The sequence below is a fragment of the Aphelocoma coerulescens genome, chromosome 6 (genome assembly GCF_041296385.1).
Source record: "Aphelocoma coerulescens isolate FSJ_1873_10779 chromosome 6, UR_Acoe_1.0, whole genome shotgun sequence".
Lineage (NCBI taxonomy): Eukaryota > Metazoa > Chordata > Aves > Passeriformes > Corvidae > Aphelocoma > Aphelocoma coerulescens.
Window position 1 is genome coordinate 11536074 of NC_091020.1, and position 18270 is coordinate 11554343.

General features: G+C 36.4%; 1 protein-coding gene and 1 long non-coding RNA gene across 4 annotated transcripts; one reads left to right on the top strand and one right to left on the bottom strand.

Moving 5' to 3' along the window:
* The first annotated feature begins 42 nt into the window (after nt 1–42).
* DYDC1 (DPY30 domain containing 1) lies at nt 43–5291 on the top strand. 3 transcript variants are annotated; one of them, XM_069019222.1, is made up of 6 exons: nt 43–216; nt 1042–1194; nt 1299–1409; nt 2786–2893; nt 3784–3870; nt 4919–5291. In XM_069019222.1, exons 2-6 carry the CDS (start codon nt 1048–1050, stop codon nt 4964–4966), a joined length of 501 nt encoding a protein of 166 aa, XP_068875323.1. In that variant the 5' UTR covers nt 43–216; nt 1042–1047; the 3' UTR covers nt 4967–5291. The 3 variants fall into 3 exon arrangements, with proteins under 3 accessions (XP_068875323.1, XP_068875324.1, XP_068875325.1); XM_069019223.1 differs by having other exon boundaries at nt 1039–1194; nt 4919–5005; XM_069019224.1 differs by lacking the exon at nt 1042–1194 and having other exon boundaries at nt 4919–5005.
* Nucleotides 5292–6582: 1291 nt separating this feature from the next.
* LOC138112334 (uncharacterized) lies at nt 6583–17595 on the bottom strand. Its single transcript, XR_011151695.1, has 3 exons — nt 17440–17595; nt 11180–11380; nt 6583–7181 (listed from the first exon to the last, which is right to left on the bottom strand). It is a non-coding gene; the product is annotated as an uncharacterized lncRNA (long non-coding RNA).
* Nucleotides 17596–18270: the final 675 nt, after the last annotated feature.

Consider the following 18270-nt stretch of genomic DNA (forward strand, 5'->3'; position numbering starts at 1 on the left):
GTGCCGCAGCCGCGGGGCCGGGGCCGGGCGGTAGGAGCGGGGTCGGGGCCGGGGGCTGCTGTCCCGGGGCTCTGGGAGCTGCTGCCAGGAAGGAGCCGGAGCGGGGCTGCTCTCCGAGGGAAGGCGAGCGGCTACAGCGCAGCCCCGCGGCGCCAGAACCAGGGCAGCGACAGCACCGGCTCCCAGTGACTGTGGTGGAGCGTGGGGCGAGGCGGGGTAACGTGCCAGGCCCTCCCAGGGCTCCAACACCGGGCGTAGGGATAAGCGGGCCCGCCCCGCCTGGAGCGTGGGGGAAGGGGAGAGGCCCAGACTGTGCTTAAATGGAGCCCGGGGGCAGAGGTCGTGGGGGAGACTCCGGGTTAGGAGGGTCGGCACCAGTAAGGTCACCCTGGAGCCGCCGCGAACGCGGAGGATGGGACAGGACTCGCTGCTGTGCCAAGTGCCCGGGCTCTGCCCCGCCGGACCATGGCTACCCCACACGGATTTAGGCCCCTTGACAGCAAAGAAGGGGTTGTGTTTACTTAAACTGGGCTAGTAAAGTGTGTGCACAAAGATCTGTGCCTTTCCTAACTATAGAGTGAGTGCTTCAGGCTCTCGTCTTGCATACATATCTTAAAGGTAGCTTTGACAGTTCAAACTAAAATCCCCCCTAATCGTTCTCAGAACTACTTGCCTTTTCTTCGGATATCTGTGTAGAAGTTTTCTATGTCCTGTTGTGGTTGGTTGGTTGTTTTTGTTGTTGTTGTTGTTGTTATAATGCACACCTAGAATTAGTAGCCTCTTTCCAAGTGGTTTATGAATTATACATGTCCAAACAGTAAGGTGGAGTTTGAGCATTTTTTTCTGCAGTGATTGGTGTAACTGTCCTGTCACTGGAGCTTTTAAGAACCAAACCACTACTGAATAACTTTCCTGTATAAATTGCAAGCTTACTAAAAAGTAATGTCATAGTCAGTGTTTGACATCTGAAGCAAGAATTTTTAAACCCCCTGACTTAATTCTGACATTGGTGCCTAATGTCTGTCTGTGTATTGTCAGTAGATTTGGATGGAATCTCAGTATCTGAAGCAATGCCTGGGAAGTTGCTTGAAGAAGGGACTGGCAGAGGTTGTAGAGCATCGGCCAGCAGATCCCATAGAGTATCTTGCACACTGGATTTACAATTATAGAAGAAACTTAGATGAAGAAAAAAAGGTGGATCCAACTTAGGCAAAAAAATATTGCTACAATATAATTGATGCTATTTAATATATCTTTCATTTTTATGTTTAATTGATTCTATGTTACCACTGAAATAGAGAATGCTGGAGAGAGCTGAGCTGGAGCAAGAACGGGAGGCAGCCATAGCCAAACTTGAAAGGTTAAAAATCCAGGAAGAAGAGGAGCGGAAACTTCAAGAGCAACGTCAGGTTATTATTATTTAATAATAGATAATTTTAAGCAGCATATGGTGCTATGGCATCTTGGAGCTCTGTGTACTTCTAATAGCTGCATAATGACTTTGATAAAAGTGACATAATGCAAGTATTTTAGTCTCACTTTTCTGAGTAAATGAAATTATTAGTCAGCACATGGGTAGGAAAACTTAAATACTAGGCAGTAAAATGTTATTAAAAAAACGAAGGCTGTTAAGGTAAAAAGCAGCCAATTTAGGACTTATGTGAGAAGTAACTGGAAATATTGTTTGGGCTTATAATATGAGAAAAAAAATACAATATCTGTGTTTCTAGCTATTCTTTATAAAGGTATCGTGAACTCAGTGTTGTTGTGGTGATGTTGATGTGATCTGACTGGATTTTTTTTGTATGGCTGACTTTCATGATGTTAAAATCAAAAGCTTAATTTTAAATTTATGCTGATCACATTAAGCCCATCTCTGGTGTAAGATGCATTCATTTTATTTCACTTGCACTTATAAAATTTGGAATTTATTAATTTGCAAACCAAAAGTAATGTGCTTAAGGGTTTCATGAGTGATGTAAAATAGTAAATGAAAATGACAAGATTGTGTCTAGAGATAATTCACAAAGCATTAAATAAATCATTTCACATAAGCTGTGGGTAAGATGTTGAACAATGCTCACATTAGATGCATTTTTTTTAAACCTAACTCAGTTTTGGCCGTAATCAGATACTCAGGTAAGTTTTGATTTTATGTACCAAAAAGGAATAGAAAACTATGACCATACTTGTAGTTATTCACAAAATGCAAGAGCAAACAGTATTCTCTAGAGCTGTTGAAAGTAAATACTTAGATCATGCAGTTTCTGAAGTTTTGATGTAATAAGACTTAAGTTCACAATTAATAAACACTTCCTGTTAGACATTTCCAATTGTAAATACTAAAGGTTGCTGATGGACATGATTTATGTTAATGACATTGCTTGCCAAATTTTTCTATAGATTTGATTCTATATTGATTCATCCATCTGTGCTAGATATTACACAAAGTATCAAAGAACTCAATCCAAAGGATAGGAGATAACTAATACAGACTGATAAAAGAGCATGTGTAATGAGACAGTATCTGAAGTGTGTACACTAACTTCAGTTAACTGTTGCTCCTTCCTCTTGGTAGTAAAACCTTTTTATCCATAAGACTCTCAAAACTTTGAAAATGTTGAGCCAGATGATACAGAAAAGACTTTGTTATTAACATAACATGGCAGTTGTAAAGTTTTTATTTACAATTTCAGTTATGAAATACATTGTAAACAATGTGGTAAAAAAGATAAATGTGGGGTTTCTTTTCTTTCTAATTTGTCCTTTTTTAAACTGTTTGCAGGCTCAGTTGGAGAAAGAACGTGAGGAGTTGGAGTTGCAAAAAAAACTTGCGGAGTTGGAACTGCAGAATAAAGAAGCTGAAATGCAGTTGCAGCAGGAAGATGAAGAGGTTTAAGCCAATACTTAGTTGGTTTGAAAATACTATTAATTAGCCATTTTTTTTCCAGATGCTGGCATCAATTGCAAAACACAGAGCAGAAGCCCATGGGTGCTGGACTAACACATAATTAAAAAAGCAAGAGTGTAGTTGGGGGACATGTCTAACACGTGGCTTCTGCAGTCTGGGTTTTAGACTTGAATTCTGGCCAGAACAGAAGTTTATTGCAAATATCCAGCATAAGGTCAGCTTAGCTGATGCTTCCACATTCCTTGGTGGTATTTATTAGAACATTTATAAAATAAGCATGTCTAATTTAAATATCAAGACAGTAATGCTTTACAGGGTGTTAGCACAAAGTCCGTTTACTGTACCTGGAAAAGGAGCTGTGGTTTGGAATTGCAATGCCTCTGGCTTCTGATATCTTCCTGGTGTATGGGAATTTATACTAACATGAGAGTGTGTGTACTGATATCCATGTTTATGGTCTTTTAATACTGCTTCAGTAAAAACATACATGGATAATTGGCATGTTTATCTCCCTAAAGCTTTTAAAAGTGCATATTTCTTAAATTTATGTGGAGCACAGAGTATTTTAGAAATATCGAAGTTTTTAGAGCACTCTGTTAAAATACTGACAAAATGTAATTGTAGGAAGATGAGAGTATGAAAGTGACAGAAAAAAATGAATATGTAAAAATTTTAAATTGCTGTTAATTAAAAAAAAAAAAAGATAAAAATAGGGTTAAGCATACAAAGACCATATTCCCATATAGTAAATTTGTGTAGCACTTATCTAAAGTATTCTCTTTATATTAACATGTAATGTCATTTTAACACACGTGAAATATGATTTCATGGCATGGGACATTTTAACTGAAAACTCTTTTTCATTACCACAGAAAAATGAAAAGACAATAGCTGAAGATACAGATAGATCTGGAACACCTACTTCATCCAAAGCTGGGGAGCCAGATGAGAGTGAACAGGTAAGTATTTAGAAAGAGATTATAAATGATTGATTCTTACAGATTTGCTTTTCTGCGCTGACCTATCAAAAGGTTAAAACTGTTGGTGGCTCTTGCCTGTGGTTTTAAGAGATGGTATTTTGGCCACAACTTCCAAACTGCCCATAGCTGCACTCTGGTAGGAGTTAAGGCATTCTAAAAGACTCTGTGGTGCTGGCTGACTATATCCTCAGGAGTTAAAACACCCTTTTGTATTCAGATATGTTACTGACTAAAGCATGAATATACTCAGAGAGGAGGCAGCCTTCCTGTGCTGTGTGAGCAGTTATATACAGTGTGTACTAAATCACTTCATTTCTGACTAAATCACTTCATTTCTGGTACCAGTAGTGTAATTCTAGCTCAGAATTTGTGATATTAATATGCTTTGTACTTAGGGTTACTTTAATAACAGCCTGTTTTATTAGTGTTCTCTGTATAGATTTATGAAAATACTTGTGATTGTTCTTAGGGTAAGGTTTTCACTGGTGTTTTTTTTCCACTGAGGTAAATCAGATGAGTATGCGAGATCTCATATAGCCCAAATTTTTATAATTTCCTGATAATTACATATTAAAAAATATTCTTGAGGCTTTGGGCATATTTTATGAGTTCTTTCATAAACAAATTGCAAAACCAGAAGTGAAAATGAGTAGTAAGTAGTACCTGCTGGTTCCTACGTGTGCCAGGTTTTCAGGCCTAAAGGCGTTAGATTACATTGGCTCTTGGGGATGTTTTTTCAGGTTTTACAGTGATGTGTTTGCTACAAATTAAGAACAGATTGATAAAATCAGATATATAAGCTTGTACTGTTGATTCTGCCCTCAAATCACAGTGCTTCATCCAAATTTGCTGGATTTCATAATAGAAGTCTGGTGATGACATTCATTGTATTCCACTGAATGGAAGAATACATGGTTATACTGATAAGTACCAACTTGTTTATCATGGGCAGTTTTGTCTGTTTTCCTTTTTACAAAGTTCAGTGAATGCTAGTAAGTGATAGAATTTTTTTGTTGTCATTTTTCAGAGCCAAACAGATCTCTCAACAGTAACAGAAGAAGAAAGTACTAACTGACCTGAAATCAGTAAAAATATTTTCTATTCATTACTCGCTGATCCTGAAGTTTAGTATCTTGATTTATGTATTTTATAAGTAGAACTGATTTAGATACCTGTTTCTCCAGTGTCTGTTTTCAAGGTGTTTGTATAAAGTCTGCTAATTCTGACACTGATTCTTCCTTTTTGTTCTTAAACTGTAGCTAGCATGGCTGACTTGAAGAAGAAAATTGCAGTTGAAATGAAAGCAGCAAATATTTTTTCTACTTATTGCATATCTAAGTAACCATAATAAATACAAATATAACTAACATGTCTATATTATTTGAGGATCGATGCTACAATATAAGCTGGATCAGTATTAAATAATAAAATAAATAAAAGAATAAAATATTACTTAAAATTATTTTCCAAGAATTTGAATGGTTTTTGATAGAAAAAGGGAATGCTGTACAGATTAGAAGATGGAGAGAGTGTTCTGGACATCAGACTTGGTGCAAAAATCCAATCAGAAGATTTCCCAAATATATTTGGAAGAGATAAATTTAACTCTGACTCGGTAGACAGATGTACTAGATCTTGTCTCTTCAAAATCTTAAGGTAGTTTTTGTAACATGGGGTCTTTGCTCCAGGCTTTATTAGAACCTTTTTTGGGTATTGTGTGGTACTACGTGAGCTGCAAGTGTCTGCAGTTTTGATTAGTCAAGGTTTTAAGCCTTTTCTGCATTTTTCTTGAATTTGTAAATCAACAAATTAAATCTGTGTTGTCTACTAAATATTATTATTATTTCTCAAAACTTCACTTCTAAAAATATGGAAGAATATTTAGCTCTATCCATAGTTATCTATAAAAATAAATTTTATAATCCTTAAAGATGCATTTTTAGAAGAACAGATGTTTGTAGTCACTGGTATCTTGATATAGGTTGTCAAGAGTGTTCTGTGTCTGTTTGTTATAAATGGAAAAGACATCAGCATTAAGAAATCCTGCACTTCTTCAATAAAATGCACCTCTGCATCTCTGTCTTCTAATGAAGGTTAGTTGGTCATGGATGATACTGTGTAATGAAAATGCCTTTCATTAAAAAATCAGTGCATAATTAATGCATTCACTGCATTCTTCAGTTTTGGGATGATAGAGGTTTTTCTGATAATTTCACTTCAGTTTTTTAATAGTATTGCTGACTCTAAGGGATTTGCTATCCTTGTCAAACTGTTAAAAATATCTATGCACCCAACATACAAAGGACAATCACATAATAAATGGTTTCCTGCTCTGAATAACTGGTTTAACTGTCAGTTAAAGCACATGGAAACTACAGCTTCTGTTTGTCATTTTGTTTCAGCTTATTTTTAACTATGACTTTTTCTTTGTGATCCTGCAGTCCATATTCCCCACTTTCTTTCAAGATAGGAAGTTTTGAATGGAAACTTTTATCAGAAAATTACTTAGCAAGGGTTAAAATAAAGTGCTAGATTCCAATTTACCTCTTTTGTTATTGTTAGGTACAGAAAACATTTGTTGTTAAAATGTTATTTGTAGGAATTCTCATTTTTTTCAGGATTTGATGTGCACAGACCTGGTGCATTATTCCCCTTCTACAGCTTTATAGGAATTCTTATCTTGGATATGGGACAAGAGGTAAACATTTCTTGGCTCAGTGCTTTCTTAAAGTGCAAACCTGCCTATTGGTAACTTGCAAATGTAGTTCACAACAAAGATGACTTCTGCCTGAGTCTCTGAACTGGGAGGGAAATTAAGGCAGCTTAAAATAATTTTTTGCCTTCTCTTTCTGAACTTTCACCTTCTTTGGAGTATAGCAAGCTAGAGCCTGGAGGAGGACAGATGCCTATTTTAGTTACTGCACATGATGTGATTTCAGAAGTGTTAACACAATTTAACCACCGCATAAAATGTAAAGTTGTATGTTGGGGAAAAAAAAAAAGCAATTACTAAATGTAATTTCATCTATGGCTTACACTCCCTTTGAATACATTTTTATGGAATGAAGAAAATAGAATTCAGAGACAGATGATGGAAACTGTCACTGAAAATAAGGTGCTGAATACTGACAGATTTATGAAATTGTTGTTTTTCCTTTCTTCAGAGTAAGAGCAGTCCTGTTCAGGCCATGTCCAGATCCTTCAGAGAACATGCTGATAGTAACATGCCCATTCACAGCTGTTCTCATTCCAGCAATACTGAAGCACAAGGATGAAAACAGATATGAAGCCTAGAATAGGACAAAATGATTCAGATTAATTATCAGTCTGCTCACAGAGGTGAAAACCCAGCTCTGCAGTGTGAGAACCTTCTCTAGCATGGAGAAATACATGTTGCAGCAAGCACATTTTAAAGTTATCTTTTAATAGAATAGGTTTTATTAAGTTTGCAGTCCCCTTTATGATGAATGATTTTCCTTCAGAGTCTAAAGGAACTAACTTATCTTTTTGTAAGCAAAAGCTTTTTACAGTAATTTGCTAATGGTAATGGGAGCCAGATGAACTAGTCTGGATTAAAAGTTAAATTGAATTCCTCTGAACTTCGCTAATACAGCTTACTCATATTTGAAGTCAGCTATTAATTGTTTTACTTCTTTGAAGTTTTTCATGTACTTAGGTTAGGAAAAGAGTAGTGTTTTCTATTGACTACAGCTAGCAAAGAGAGTCTAAGCCTTTTGCTGATAAGGACTGATGTACTTTTTAAAATATCTTACCAGTACACTTGTTTGCTTTTTGGTTTTGTTTTTGAGGTGTTGTTTTTTGGGGGGGTTTTGTTTGGGTTTTTTTTGTGGGGGAGTTTGTTTGCTTGGTTTTATTTTTTATTATTACTTATTATTTTATTATTACTTATTATTATTATTTATTTATTATTACTTTTGTTTGTTTTCTGGCACTACCATTATAGACCTTCATGCAGTCATTGTGTTTTATACTCAGGTATTTGTTATAATTCATACAATGGAAGAAGTTACACTAGTAGCAGCATTTGTATAGGTATTGGGCTAATAGTAATGGAATAAAGGCCAGGTAGAGAGGAAGGTGCCCTTTTTTGAGCTGTCACAGTGTAGCAGAATTTTTAAGAAGTTAAGCAGAAGACTCATTCCCAGAAGTTCTCAGATGTATATGCAGCTTCAGTACTGTGGGTCTTCCCTGTTTAATTGCACCTCATAGAATCATTATCATTAACCAAAATCAGTGTCTAATTTGGATGAGAATTTTTGCAATCTATACTATTTTTTTATTTTAAATAAATTAGAAAATATTACATCATGAAAAATTACATTCATTAGAGCCTGTCTGAAGATACTGAGTGCTCCCATTTTTTCTTTAATTGCAGGTCATCCAAAATCAATGCCCAAAAATTGAAACCATTTTATTATTAATACTGGACATGTTTGTTTCATCACCTTAAAGTAAGTGCACGTTCATACTGTCAAGTAATGTAATGAGCAGAGAAGGTTGCCATTTGATTCTTGTTGATTAATCTTTTTTGAGTTATCTGGTACAAAGGCTCCATTGACGTTTCTGTACTGCTGCAGTAATATATGCTTCACTGAAAATTCCAAATTTTCCCTCCTTACTTTGCATCCGGCACAATTTAAAATTCCAATGTACTTTATATGGTGATGTGAAGCTTGGATTTGATTTAGAAATAAAAATTGATATTTAGGCATATCACACCAAAATTATCTGAATAACCGTAGCTTCTCTAAGGGCATTTTGAAGGTTTAGGAATTTTTTAATGAACTCTCCAAGGAGATTCTGCCACTTTCTCCATGTAGTCATTCATGGATCTCAATAGAAGTTGATATCATAAAAGTTTTGGGTTTTTCTTCCCACAATCTTGGGAAAGTAAATATGAAAAATGTGACTTTCATTTGATGCAAGAACCAACGGGTGTTTCAGTTCAGCAAATTATTTTATTTAGTGGTTCCTCTATAATTTAGATGTTGTCTAGCAGATTCCAGATAAAGAAATTGGCTTTTCCTGGGGGAGGAGGAGGAAGTATGTTTGAACTTGATTAGTGTTTTGGTTAGTCTGTTTTTCTTAATGAACTGAATCATATTTTCAGCTCCATTATAGAGCTGATTGTTGTTGTTGTTGTTTTGTTTCAAAAAAAATTGAGGCAAACCCTTTTTTGGTGCACTGAAGATATCTTCCAAGGATCTCAGTCTTGGTCTCCTTGAAGTTGCTGAAAAAGTTGTGGTTGAAATCGTAAGAGGATTGAACTCTCACCTAACATGGAATTCTACCTCTGAGAAGCCATCTCCTCGTTATTAAACTTTTAATGTACTTAATATTAAAACAGGAGAGAATTGATTGCCTCAAACTGTATGCAAGGCAGACACCACAGAAATAAAAAGAGATTAATTGTGGGGACGGTTGGAGAGAGGAAACATTCAGATAATAAATCATTCCCATTTCAGCAGAGGGGCACTGCAGCTCTCTTTTGCTCCATTTCAAGTCACATTCCTGGGAGTGTGTTAGGCTTCTCCAATCATTCTGCTTAATTTCTACTCCACCTCTTGGATGTACTTTCTTCCAGAAATGACTGGCTGCACACAGACACACCTGTATTTGGTTCATTATCTTAAGCAATTGCGGTTTTGCCACTGATGTGTTTAGTAGATAAGTTCAAAAAAATGTTATTTATTTAGCTGATAATTGTAACCCTGGAAACAGGATCTGTTTGTTTCATTGTAAGCCAGGCTGCACTGAAAAGTTACCCTTAGGCACTGACAGCTGAAAATTTCTTGGGCTGGGACTGCGGTGCAGTTCTGAGACAGCTGTTCTTCAACATTTTTCAGTGGGCATATGTATCTAAGTGGAGCCTATAGCAAAAATGCAGAAGTGTTTCATAGCAAAAATGCACCAGTATTTCGTTTCTCACTTGAACTTGGGTTAAGTGTTATTGTATTTACTTGTATTTAAAAACTGTCGAGTCAGATTTATTGGCAAGAAGTATGAACTCTGCAAAAACTACAACTGATCATATACTAAAGCACTATACTGAAACACTAACTATTCTCTTATCTCAAAAGATCACGTGTTTATAGGCACCTTTTGCCACTGCTCACATGTAGGCTGCTGTTTACCCAAGCATGTTTTCCCCTTACCCTTCTTATGTGACTTTTCCAGGGTTTTTTTTAGCTATCACTTGGAAACTCAGCACAGTTACAATGTGTGAATGTGTCTATAAATTTGCCCAAGCTTTTCATGGCACAAAAAGTCAGGAAATACAGCCAGACCTATATATTTCTATTTCTATACATTTGGTCTGCCTCTTGACAGAGTAAAGGCAGGCTTCTTTATTTTGGTGCAGTTTCTTCAAAAGTCTCTCCAGCAGCTACAACTCTCTCATTATTCTGTGACTACAAGAAAGTTGCCACTTTTTTCTGTGCTAAGCTCATGCAGCTGGCAGCTATACACCAATATTCTTTTTCATACTTCTTTAAATCAAAGGACCATCTAACCTTTAAAAAAAATCCACTGACTTCTCTCAATTTTGCTTTGTTTGGTAGGATAAGTAAATTCCTAGTTTTAAGTAAAATAAATTTTTATTGCTTACAGTATTTCATTGTTGTAAACACCATAAAAATGAAATCTGCAGCTTTGAATAGGCTCAAATAATTGTGAACTCAAAATCTGGAAATGAATTTCATATTTTAGTTTCTAAGGAGATCAGGTCTGTGCTTACTGAATTTGCTGGCAGGAATCCCATTGAGTCCTAGTAGAACATTCATGCCAACTGCGTGGGAATATCTGTATGTGTCTTAAAAAAAATTACACATTGAAATAACCTTGCTGCCCTTGCCTCTAAAGACTTACAGAATCCCAGTGAGATATTTTATGGTACTGCAGAGGTGGAGAGGGAACAAACTAGAACTGATTACCCAAAGCCTCTGACTGTTGCTCTTGGGATTCTAAGCCATTGCTAGCAAATGGGAATAATTTAACAATAAGCTGCAGTATAAATTTGCCATTAGTTTTCTCATTAGCCAAGGTTTCTAAAAATACAGAAAAGAAGATATCTGAGAGGAGTTGGCTTATGCTAGGTGCCAATTTCAATACCAATTTTCAAAAGCAGAAAATGGTATGCTTCACTTCACTGGCTAAACCTTCTAACATGTATGAGTCAAATGCTTTTTCTTCTCAGAGTCAATAGGAGTAGTTGATAGGTTTTGATTGTGGCAGGTCTGCTCTGATCTCTATTTTCTGGCTGACTTACCAAACTGTTGAGAGGCCAAAGGCAACACTGGTGTTTAATTACAAGCAACACAGATTGTGGACATAAGAAAGAAGCAGTAGCAGGAAACCTGTAAGCTGTCAACCTCAGAAACAGGAAAGAATCCTCTGCATAGAAACACAATCAGTGATTGGTATGAATATAGGAAATTAGGGTGCTCCTTAAAATTATTCGTAGGAAAACCTGGAAGAGGGGAAAAAAAAAAAATCAAAGGGTAAGAAAATATTGGAATAGAAGAAAGAGATAGAGATATTCCCTAAGAACAACTCTTCCACATGTTTAGCTATGAGCTGTTATCTGTGGGTAGCCTATATACCTATGTAGGGTGGGGTTTAAGGTGGTAGGGAGAATAGATCTGTCCTTCTCTTTCCCTGCCTAGTAGAGCTGCAGGCTTCAGTTTCCATTTAAAGGACTAAAACTGTCTTCTTCCTTGAGATGATCTAGTGTTGCTGGTTTATTTTCTGGAGTACTGAGATTTGTGCATAACTTGAATACTCTCCATTGCAAAAATGAAAAAGTTATTGATCTTAAACCTTAAGAATAAAATTTGAAATTTATAGTCTTAATTCACGTTGCAAACACTGATCAAATTCAGGAGGTTTGTTGGGGCTTGTTTTTGTTCGTTTGAATAATTTTTCGTGTTTTAGTACAACAGGTAAGATGTAAAATTCTAGGTACTGATATTTCTCTTTGTTAAAAGTGTTCTTGTTGCTAAGTGTCAAAGCAAGATTGTAACACATCACAAGTCGAGCTTTCTAGTTTGTTTTGCGGCAAGGGAGTTACAAGGAAAAAAAAAAGAGGAAGAGTATCATAATGAAACTGTGATATGGCAACTATGTCTATATGCCAAAAGATCTTTTGGTGAGATCCATTTTTCATTCCATATTTTGTCTGAACAGGAATCTGTTGATTGTGTTCTGATTGTTGTATGAATTTTTCTATAGTACTATTTATGTACTTGTGTTAGTTGATGCTACATACCCTTCATCCATTATCTAGTATCCCCTGTTTAGACAGATGTCTAAGAATGTTTTTGGCTGTGTTTTATTTCAGACTTGCGTATCTGAAACTGCTGAATGACCAACTGCAGTGAAATCTTTCAGACATAGATGAACAGTAGTAATCTTTGCTGGTTGCTAATGTATTTGCCCAGGTGAAGTATGTGAAATTGCTACTTAAGTGGCAGCCTTCCCAGTCTGGATCAACTGTAGTGACAAGGTCAGGTTGGAGGATTTCTGAAAGATGTGACTAATCAGTTGATTTAGTTAAGGGTTTCCTGCAGACCTCGCAGCACCAGTAGAGCATTTGAGCTCTGTAGCAGTGATAGCAGGAGAATTTCTGAAAAGGCTGTGAATAACCACGGGTAGGAATCATGGCTAAAATGAATCTTGGATGTGTGCTGTATCTTTTTCTCCTGATGGCCATACACACTTAATTCTGGAGCTCACAGCATTGTGTAGTTATTTTCAGCCATGTAAAATGCATGTAAAATTATGCTATGCATTATTTACTAGATTAGTACTGAGTGTTTGAGTAGATGTGTGCCTGTATCAAGCAGTTCAAGTATGTAAATATTTTCTTTGCAAGCATAGAAGAGGTACATCTGCAAATATTGGTTATTGTTTCACATACACTGTGCATATGGGGAAGATTTGTAAAGGGTTTTGGTCCAGAAAAGTAACTACAGTTTTATACCACATGAAGGAAAAGTATCTTCTGGTATTATATTTTAGAAAAAGTCAAAAGTGTCTGAATTTAACCTAATGTTACTTGTCAGGAAGCCAGAATTAACAAATTCCACAACTGTTCTTGCAGGTAGGTTTCTGAAACCTGACTTCATGTACTAAAGTCAATATTTGTTTCAAAGTCCAAAGACCACCTGTACTGTAAACATCTATGAAACACTGCAGCAAAAAGTCTTGGGTAATAGCTGTTTAAATGCATCAGTCTGTTTCCTAAGGCACTGAGGAAATCCTAATGGTTTACATATATACACTAATAATGTCACAAGACATGGGAGAGCAGAAGATCATACAGAGCCCACGCTGCTGGAAGCCAGCTGAAGTTCCCTGTCAAATTGTTTTTGAGATACAGATCTATGGCTGTAATTGGGTTTAGTCTGGGCAGGTGATCAGACCTGTCCTTAACAGCAAGGAGCCCCAGCTACTCCCTCAGAAAGGAGCTGTGGCTGTGTGTGGATCTCATGTGTGGTCACACCCCATGCAGTTGAAATTAAGGGTTGTGCTTTGTTCATGCCAGATGACAATCTTTCCCTAGCCAAGCAACTGACCTTAGCAACTGGAAGAACATCCACTGAAAATATATAGATGGCTTTTTGTAAGGTTAAAGGGAGACCATTTCTAATGGAAGACTTTTCCATACCTGTCCAAGGCATAACTTTTAACAATGAGTGGGTTAATTTATTACATTTACTATAATAGTTTATGAGCAAAACCCTAAATCTGTATGTTGTACAAATCACTAAATCTGTATGTTGTACACTGCCACATCTGCAAACTGAAACTTTTAGTTGTGTGAGGTGAATATGGAACAGGGCTCTATTCTTTCCCTTCTACCCTCTCATCGTTTGGGAGGGATACAAAGAACTTGTGAAGCTGTCTTAACAGGCTTTGACATAAGCACGTAACACAAACAAATGCTTGTGCATTGCTCTACAGAGCTTATAACTTAAACAGGAAAACTGCCAAAGACTAAAGGCAGAACTAATTATATACCAGTATGGTTTAAAGCTGTTTAAATGAAGCAATAGCAACAAATCAGTAAATGGAAAACTTTAACTAATCTTGTTATTTTTGCACCATTTCTGGTACAACAAGGCTTATTTATGAAGACTGATTAGAAAACAGACTTTTTAATTTATCATTATCTCAGGGTTGAGATATGAACTGCTAGTACTTTTATTAGGTGAATAAACAGAAAATTAATTTGTATTAATGTCTGCTTAGTTCTAAAGAAATAATGCTTCCAGTGAAATTAACACCAAGATACAGTTTAATGAAAGCCCAATTTAGCCCCAATGTAGCTTTAATTATTTCCTAAGAAACTAAAAGCTGCCACTTCATGTATAAAGGCCTGGCATATATTACTTTAAGACATGGCCATGAGCAACCTGTTCAAGCTGGTCCTGCTTTGAGCAGAAGGTTGGAGTAGAGACTGTCCAGCCTCAGACATTGTGATTCAGTGAAGTGTAGGAATAGAGAATTAGAGGTCAAACAGATACAAAAAGGACAAGCAAAGGGGAGAGAAGCAAAATGAATTATTTTCTCTGACATTAGTAATGGAAGAACCTGGAGAGTCTTCTTAGGAAATGGCAGGGATGGCAGATGGGAGATGCTGCAGAGGATCTCTCTGAAGCTGAAGTTATTGTGTGATGAGTTACATAGAATGCATACCAAGAAATTGCTCTGACTGGAATTGGTATTTACTCAAAAAGTCATTAAAAACCCTCCAGAATGAAAGAGCTGAATTACTTATGCTCATGTGCAGAGGTCCAGAGAGGGTGAAAGGTGATATGAAAGAATAAATGCTGGGTGATAAACACCCGTCTCAGGGCACACACTACCTTCTCTCCTTCTACAATCATGACTTTTTTTTCTGCTCTGCAATATTTATTTTACCCTGAATGTTTATGGGCCAGTGAAATCTACACCTGCACATTTGAGAGGCCTTGAGCCACACTCATTTTTAGATAATTCTACAGGTGAGAGTTTTGAAGCAGGTGTGAAGTGAGTCTTGAATTCCCGGTGTTCAAACTCTATTGCTTTGATCAGGTTTTTCATTCTTTGTGCAAAGGAAATAAGCACATCTTGACAAATCTTCCTTATGTTAACTCTAAAAATGAAACCACTACCTCCCCCTCAGCAAAATGTCTGGGCTAAGTCAAGGCTTTTCACCAACCAACCAAATAGCCCTCAAGGATGTCCCCGTGAGTCTTGCATAATTTATTGCTTATTTCCAATAGGAAAAAAAGATGGACTGCAGTAACTCCTTGAAAACACATTATTTGTATCACGCAAGCTACTAATAGTAAACAGCAAAAATGAAACTGGTATTAAAGTAGTTTTTTTAAACACCTGGAAAACTGTTTCCACGGGCATTAATTAGGAGTGAATTCCTTACATGAAGTGAGAATAAAATAGCAAAATAAGAAATTCAAACTGTTAGCCTGTTAAACAGTTAACTTGATAAAATAATATCAATAAATAATATGGAGATAAAGGTGAGAGAACAGAACAGACGTGTGTTTAAGAGAACACTTTCCTACATGTTGTTTATATCCATATTTGTATCCAGTATTGCTACACTTAAGCTTGTTTGGGTTCTTTAATGTGGTGGAATTTTAACTTTAAGTTACTGAAGTAAAAGTGTGTGATCTCTACATATCAAGTCATTATCCTCAGCCTTTGAAAGCTCTGATAAGAGACAAATTACACAGCTTGAGAAATGGTCTTCCCATAACTGATTCTAGTAATGCAGAATTTCTTCTGAATTCCTGATACAATTTACTCCTCACTCAAAAGAAGTCACCTAAAAGTTACCATGGTGGTGAAACAGTATGAGAGAAGGAGCTTCCAGGGAAAACATGATTCTTCTGCAGCTGAAGTGAGGATGCCCAAGTCTTAGAGATACCTGCTTTCTTCTTTCCCTTTCTGCTGTCATAGTGTTTTGTCTGTAATTTATTAGCTCAAACTTGTTTTCTCACTTCTACAGTTATCATTCACCCATGTAGGCTCCATTTTCAGAGGTTTATAACCCAAATGGGATATCAGTAGTGACAGGTAGGGGGATGGAAAGGAGCAAGTAAAAGGAAAAAAAAAAAAAAACCAAGAAAAAGGGAAATGTATTTTAACCAGATGGATATAAGCAAGACAAAATGAGGGAAGGGGAGAAAGGCAAATAGGTGTAGAAAAGGAGAAAATTAACAAGTAAAACAATCTGATGAGAAGGAGAGGTCTAGAGTCAAGATAACTTGTCAGTCATATCTTTCCAGAGAATCAGTACCATCAATAGCAATCATTCATAAAACTTTCTGTCAGTTAAGTTTTGTTCACTTATTTTCAGGGCTTTCTCAAGGTTGCAGTAAATCCATGCCTTCTGGCAGGTGTTTTTTATATGAACTAGAAGAGGGGAGGTCTTGCAGAGCCGCTGTGACTAAAAGCAGCAAAATTACAGGATGGTGCCAAATATGAAGACTCTTACAGTCAATAAAAAGATCCACATTGCTATTTCAGTGGTTTCAATTGACAATACAGAGAAATACAGAGGGGCACTGTTGTTTTCCAATCATATTTTTTCCTGTCTTTAGCCTCATTTCAAAGCACAGGAGTCATACTAATTTGGAAGATTTTATCGGTAGGTATCTTTTGAGTAAATATTATGGAATGTGGTAAAAAGATAATACAATAATGGGCAATATATGAATTATAAAGAGATTTACAGAGAAACTTTATTAGGGCTCAGTCCAGGTGAGTGTGGCAATAAAGTTAATAGAAAAATTGGAATCCTGTTACTTTGAGTGATAGTCATTATCAATAAAATGGAATAGGGAAAAATGTAGTATCAGTCATTCTCTTAGTATCATCCTATTTTATTTTTTCATACACAGAAGGGCTATGCCAAAAAGACATGATGGTAAAGCACTATCTTACCTTTTTACAAATATTTAAAAAGTCAAATTGTCTGGGAAGCCAAATTAAACATTACGTAACCTTACAGTGCTTTAGCACTGGTCACAGATGTCATAGAAGAGAACATGCTGAGGTGCTTCATGGCCATAAAGCATTATGTGTTGCACTTGATAGTAAAAGCACAGCTGGAAGAAGTTCAAATTGGAGGTTTTACAAAAGTTAATGTGAAATGCAGCTGGGCAACATTTCTAGAGTGCTAGTACAAGAGAGGCTTTTTAATGAAGGGTGACCCTCCAAAGGTCTCAAGGACCAATGCATTTCACCAGACAGAAGCAAGTCCAAAAAGAAGAACTGTGAAAGCAAAATAAACAATGGTCCTGCAAACTCATTCCTCATGTACATCAAATACTTGTGCTCTTCAGCATTTTAAGAGCTTGTGGATTTTTATTTTTATATGTGATAAGAAGATTATGTGAGAGGCCTGCATTCCACTTAAGTGTTACCTTAAACCCATGAATGCTGATTCCCAAACTACAATTTCTCTCCTTAAGTGCCATTGAAAACCAAGAAAAAGCAAAAGAGAGTGGAACTCACAGGCTGATGATATTCAGTCTTGTCTGCTTTTGTTGGATGATTGTTTGTAGAATTAGAAAACTCTTTATATGTACAAAAAGCATTTTTGTCAGAGTTGTTTCATCCATTCCCATTCTGTCTCTTGGTGCCTCCACAAGGAGAAAGAAAGCATTTGCATTTAAGAATGAGCGTTTATCACTGGTGTTATTTTACTTTAAAAGTTAATATAATTTTTGAATGTTACAGATTAACTAGGCTTGATATAGTTAGTTACTCTTTGGTTTGTTTTTTTTTTTTACAAATTCTATTTTTCTGGGTGGTGTTAATGTGTAATTTATTCAGACTGGGGTAGTATCTTCCTGTCAGTGGGGTGATCACAGTTTACTCCAGAGGAAGCTGTGTCTCATAACATGTATCTAATGTGTGAATTTGTGCATTTTCTTTAAGTGCAATCAGTTCTCATCATTCCATGAGATTAATTTTGTACAACAGAAAACCAAGAAAAAGTACTTGAAATGAACGATTCCATGTCAATGATAATTAGAGAGGGGCCAATACTGCAGCAGATTACTGCTGAACATTCACAGACATTGGTTATTGTTTTCAGGAATGTAGGCAGAAAGTGAAAATTCTAATGAATTCTTACATAAGTATGTAGCAATGCAGAAATTTGAATCCAAGGAACCATCTTGGGGATCTTAATAATAATACTGGGTAAGGATTTGAAGTAACTAAGTTTTTAAACTGAAGACTGATAAGGATTTTATTTTTTGGACAGACCAGTGCTTTGGTCAGAGATTGAGACTATAATGGTTTCTGTAGAGGAATGAAAGACAGTTACACCTGTTTGTA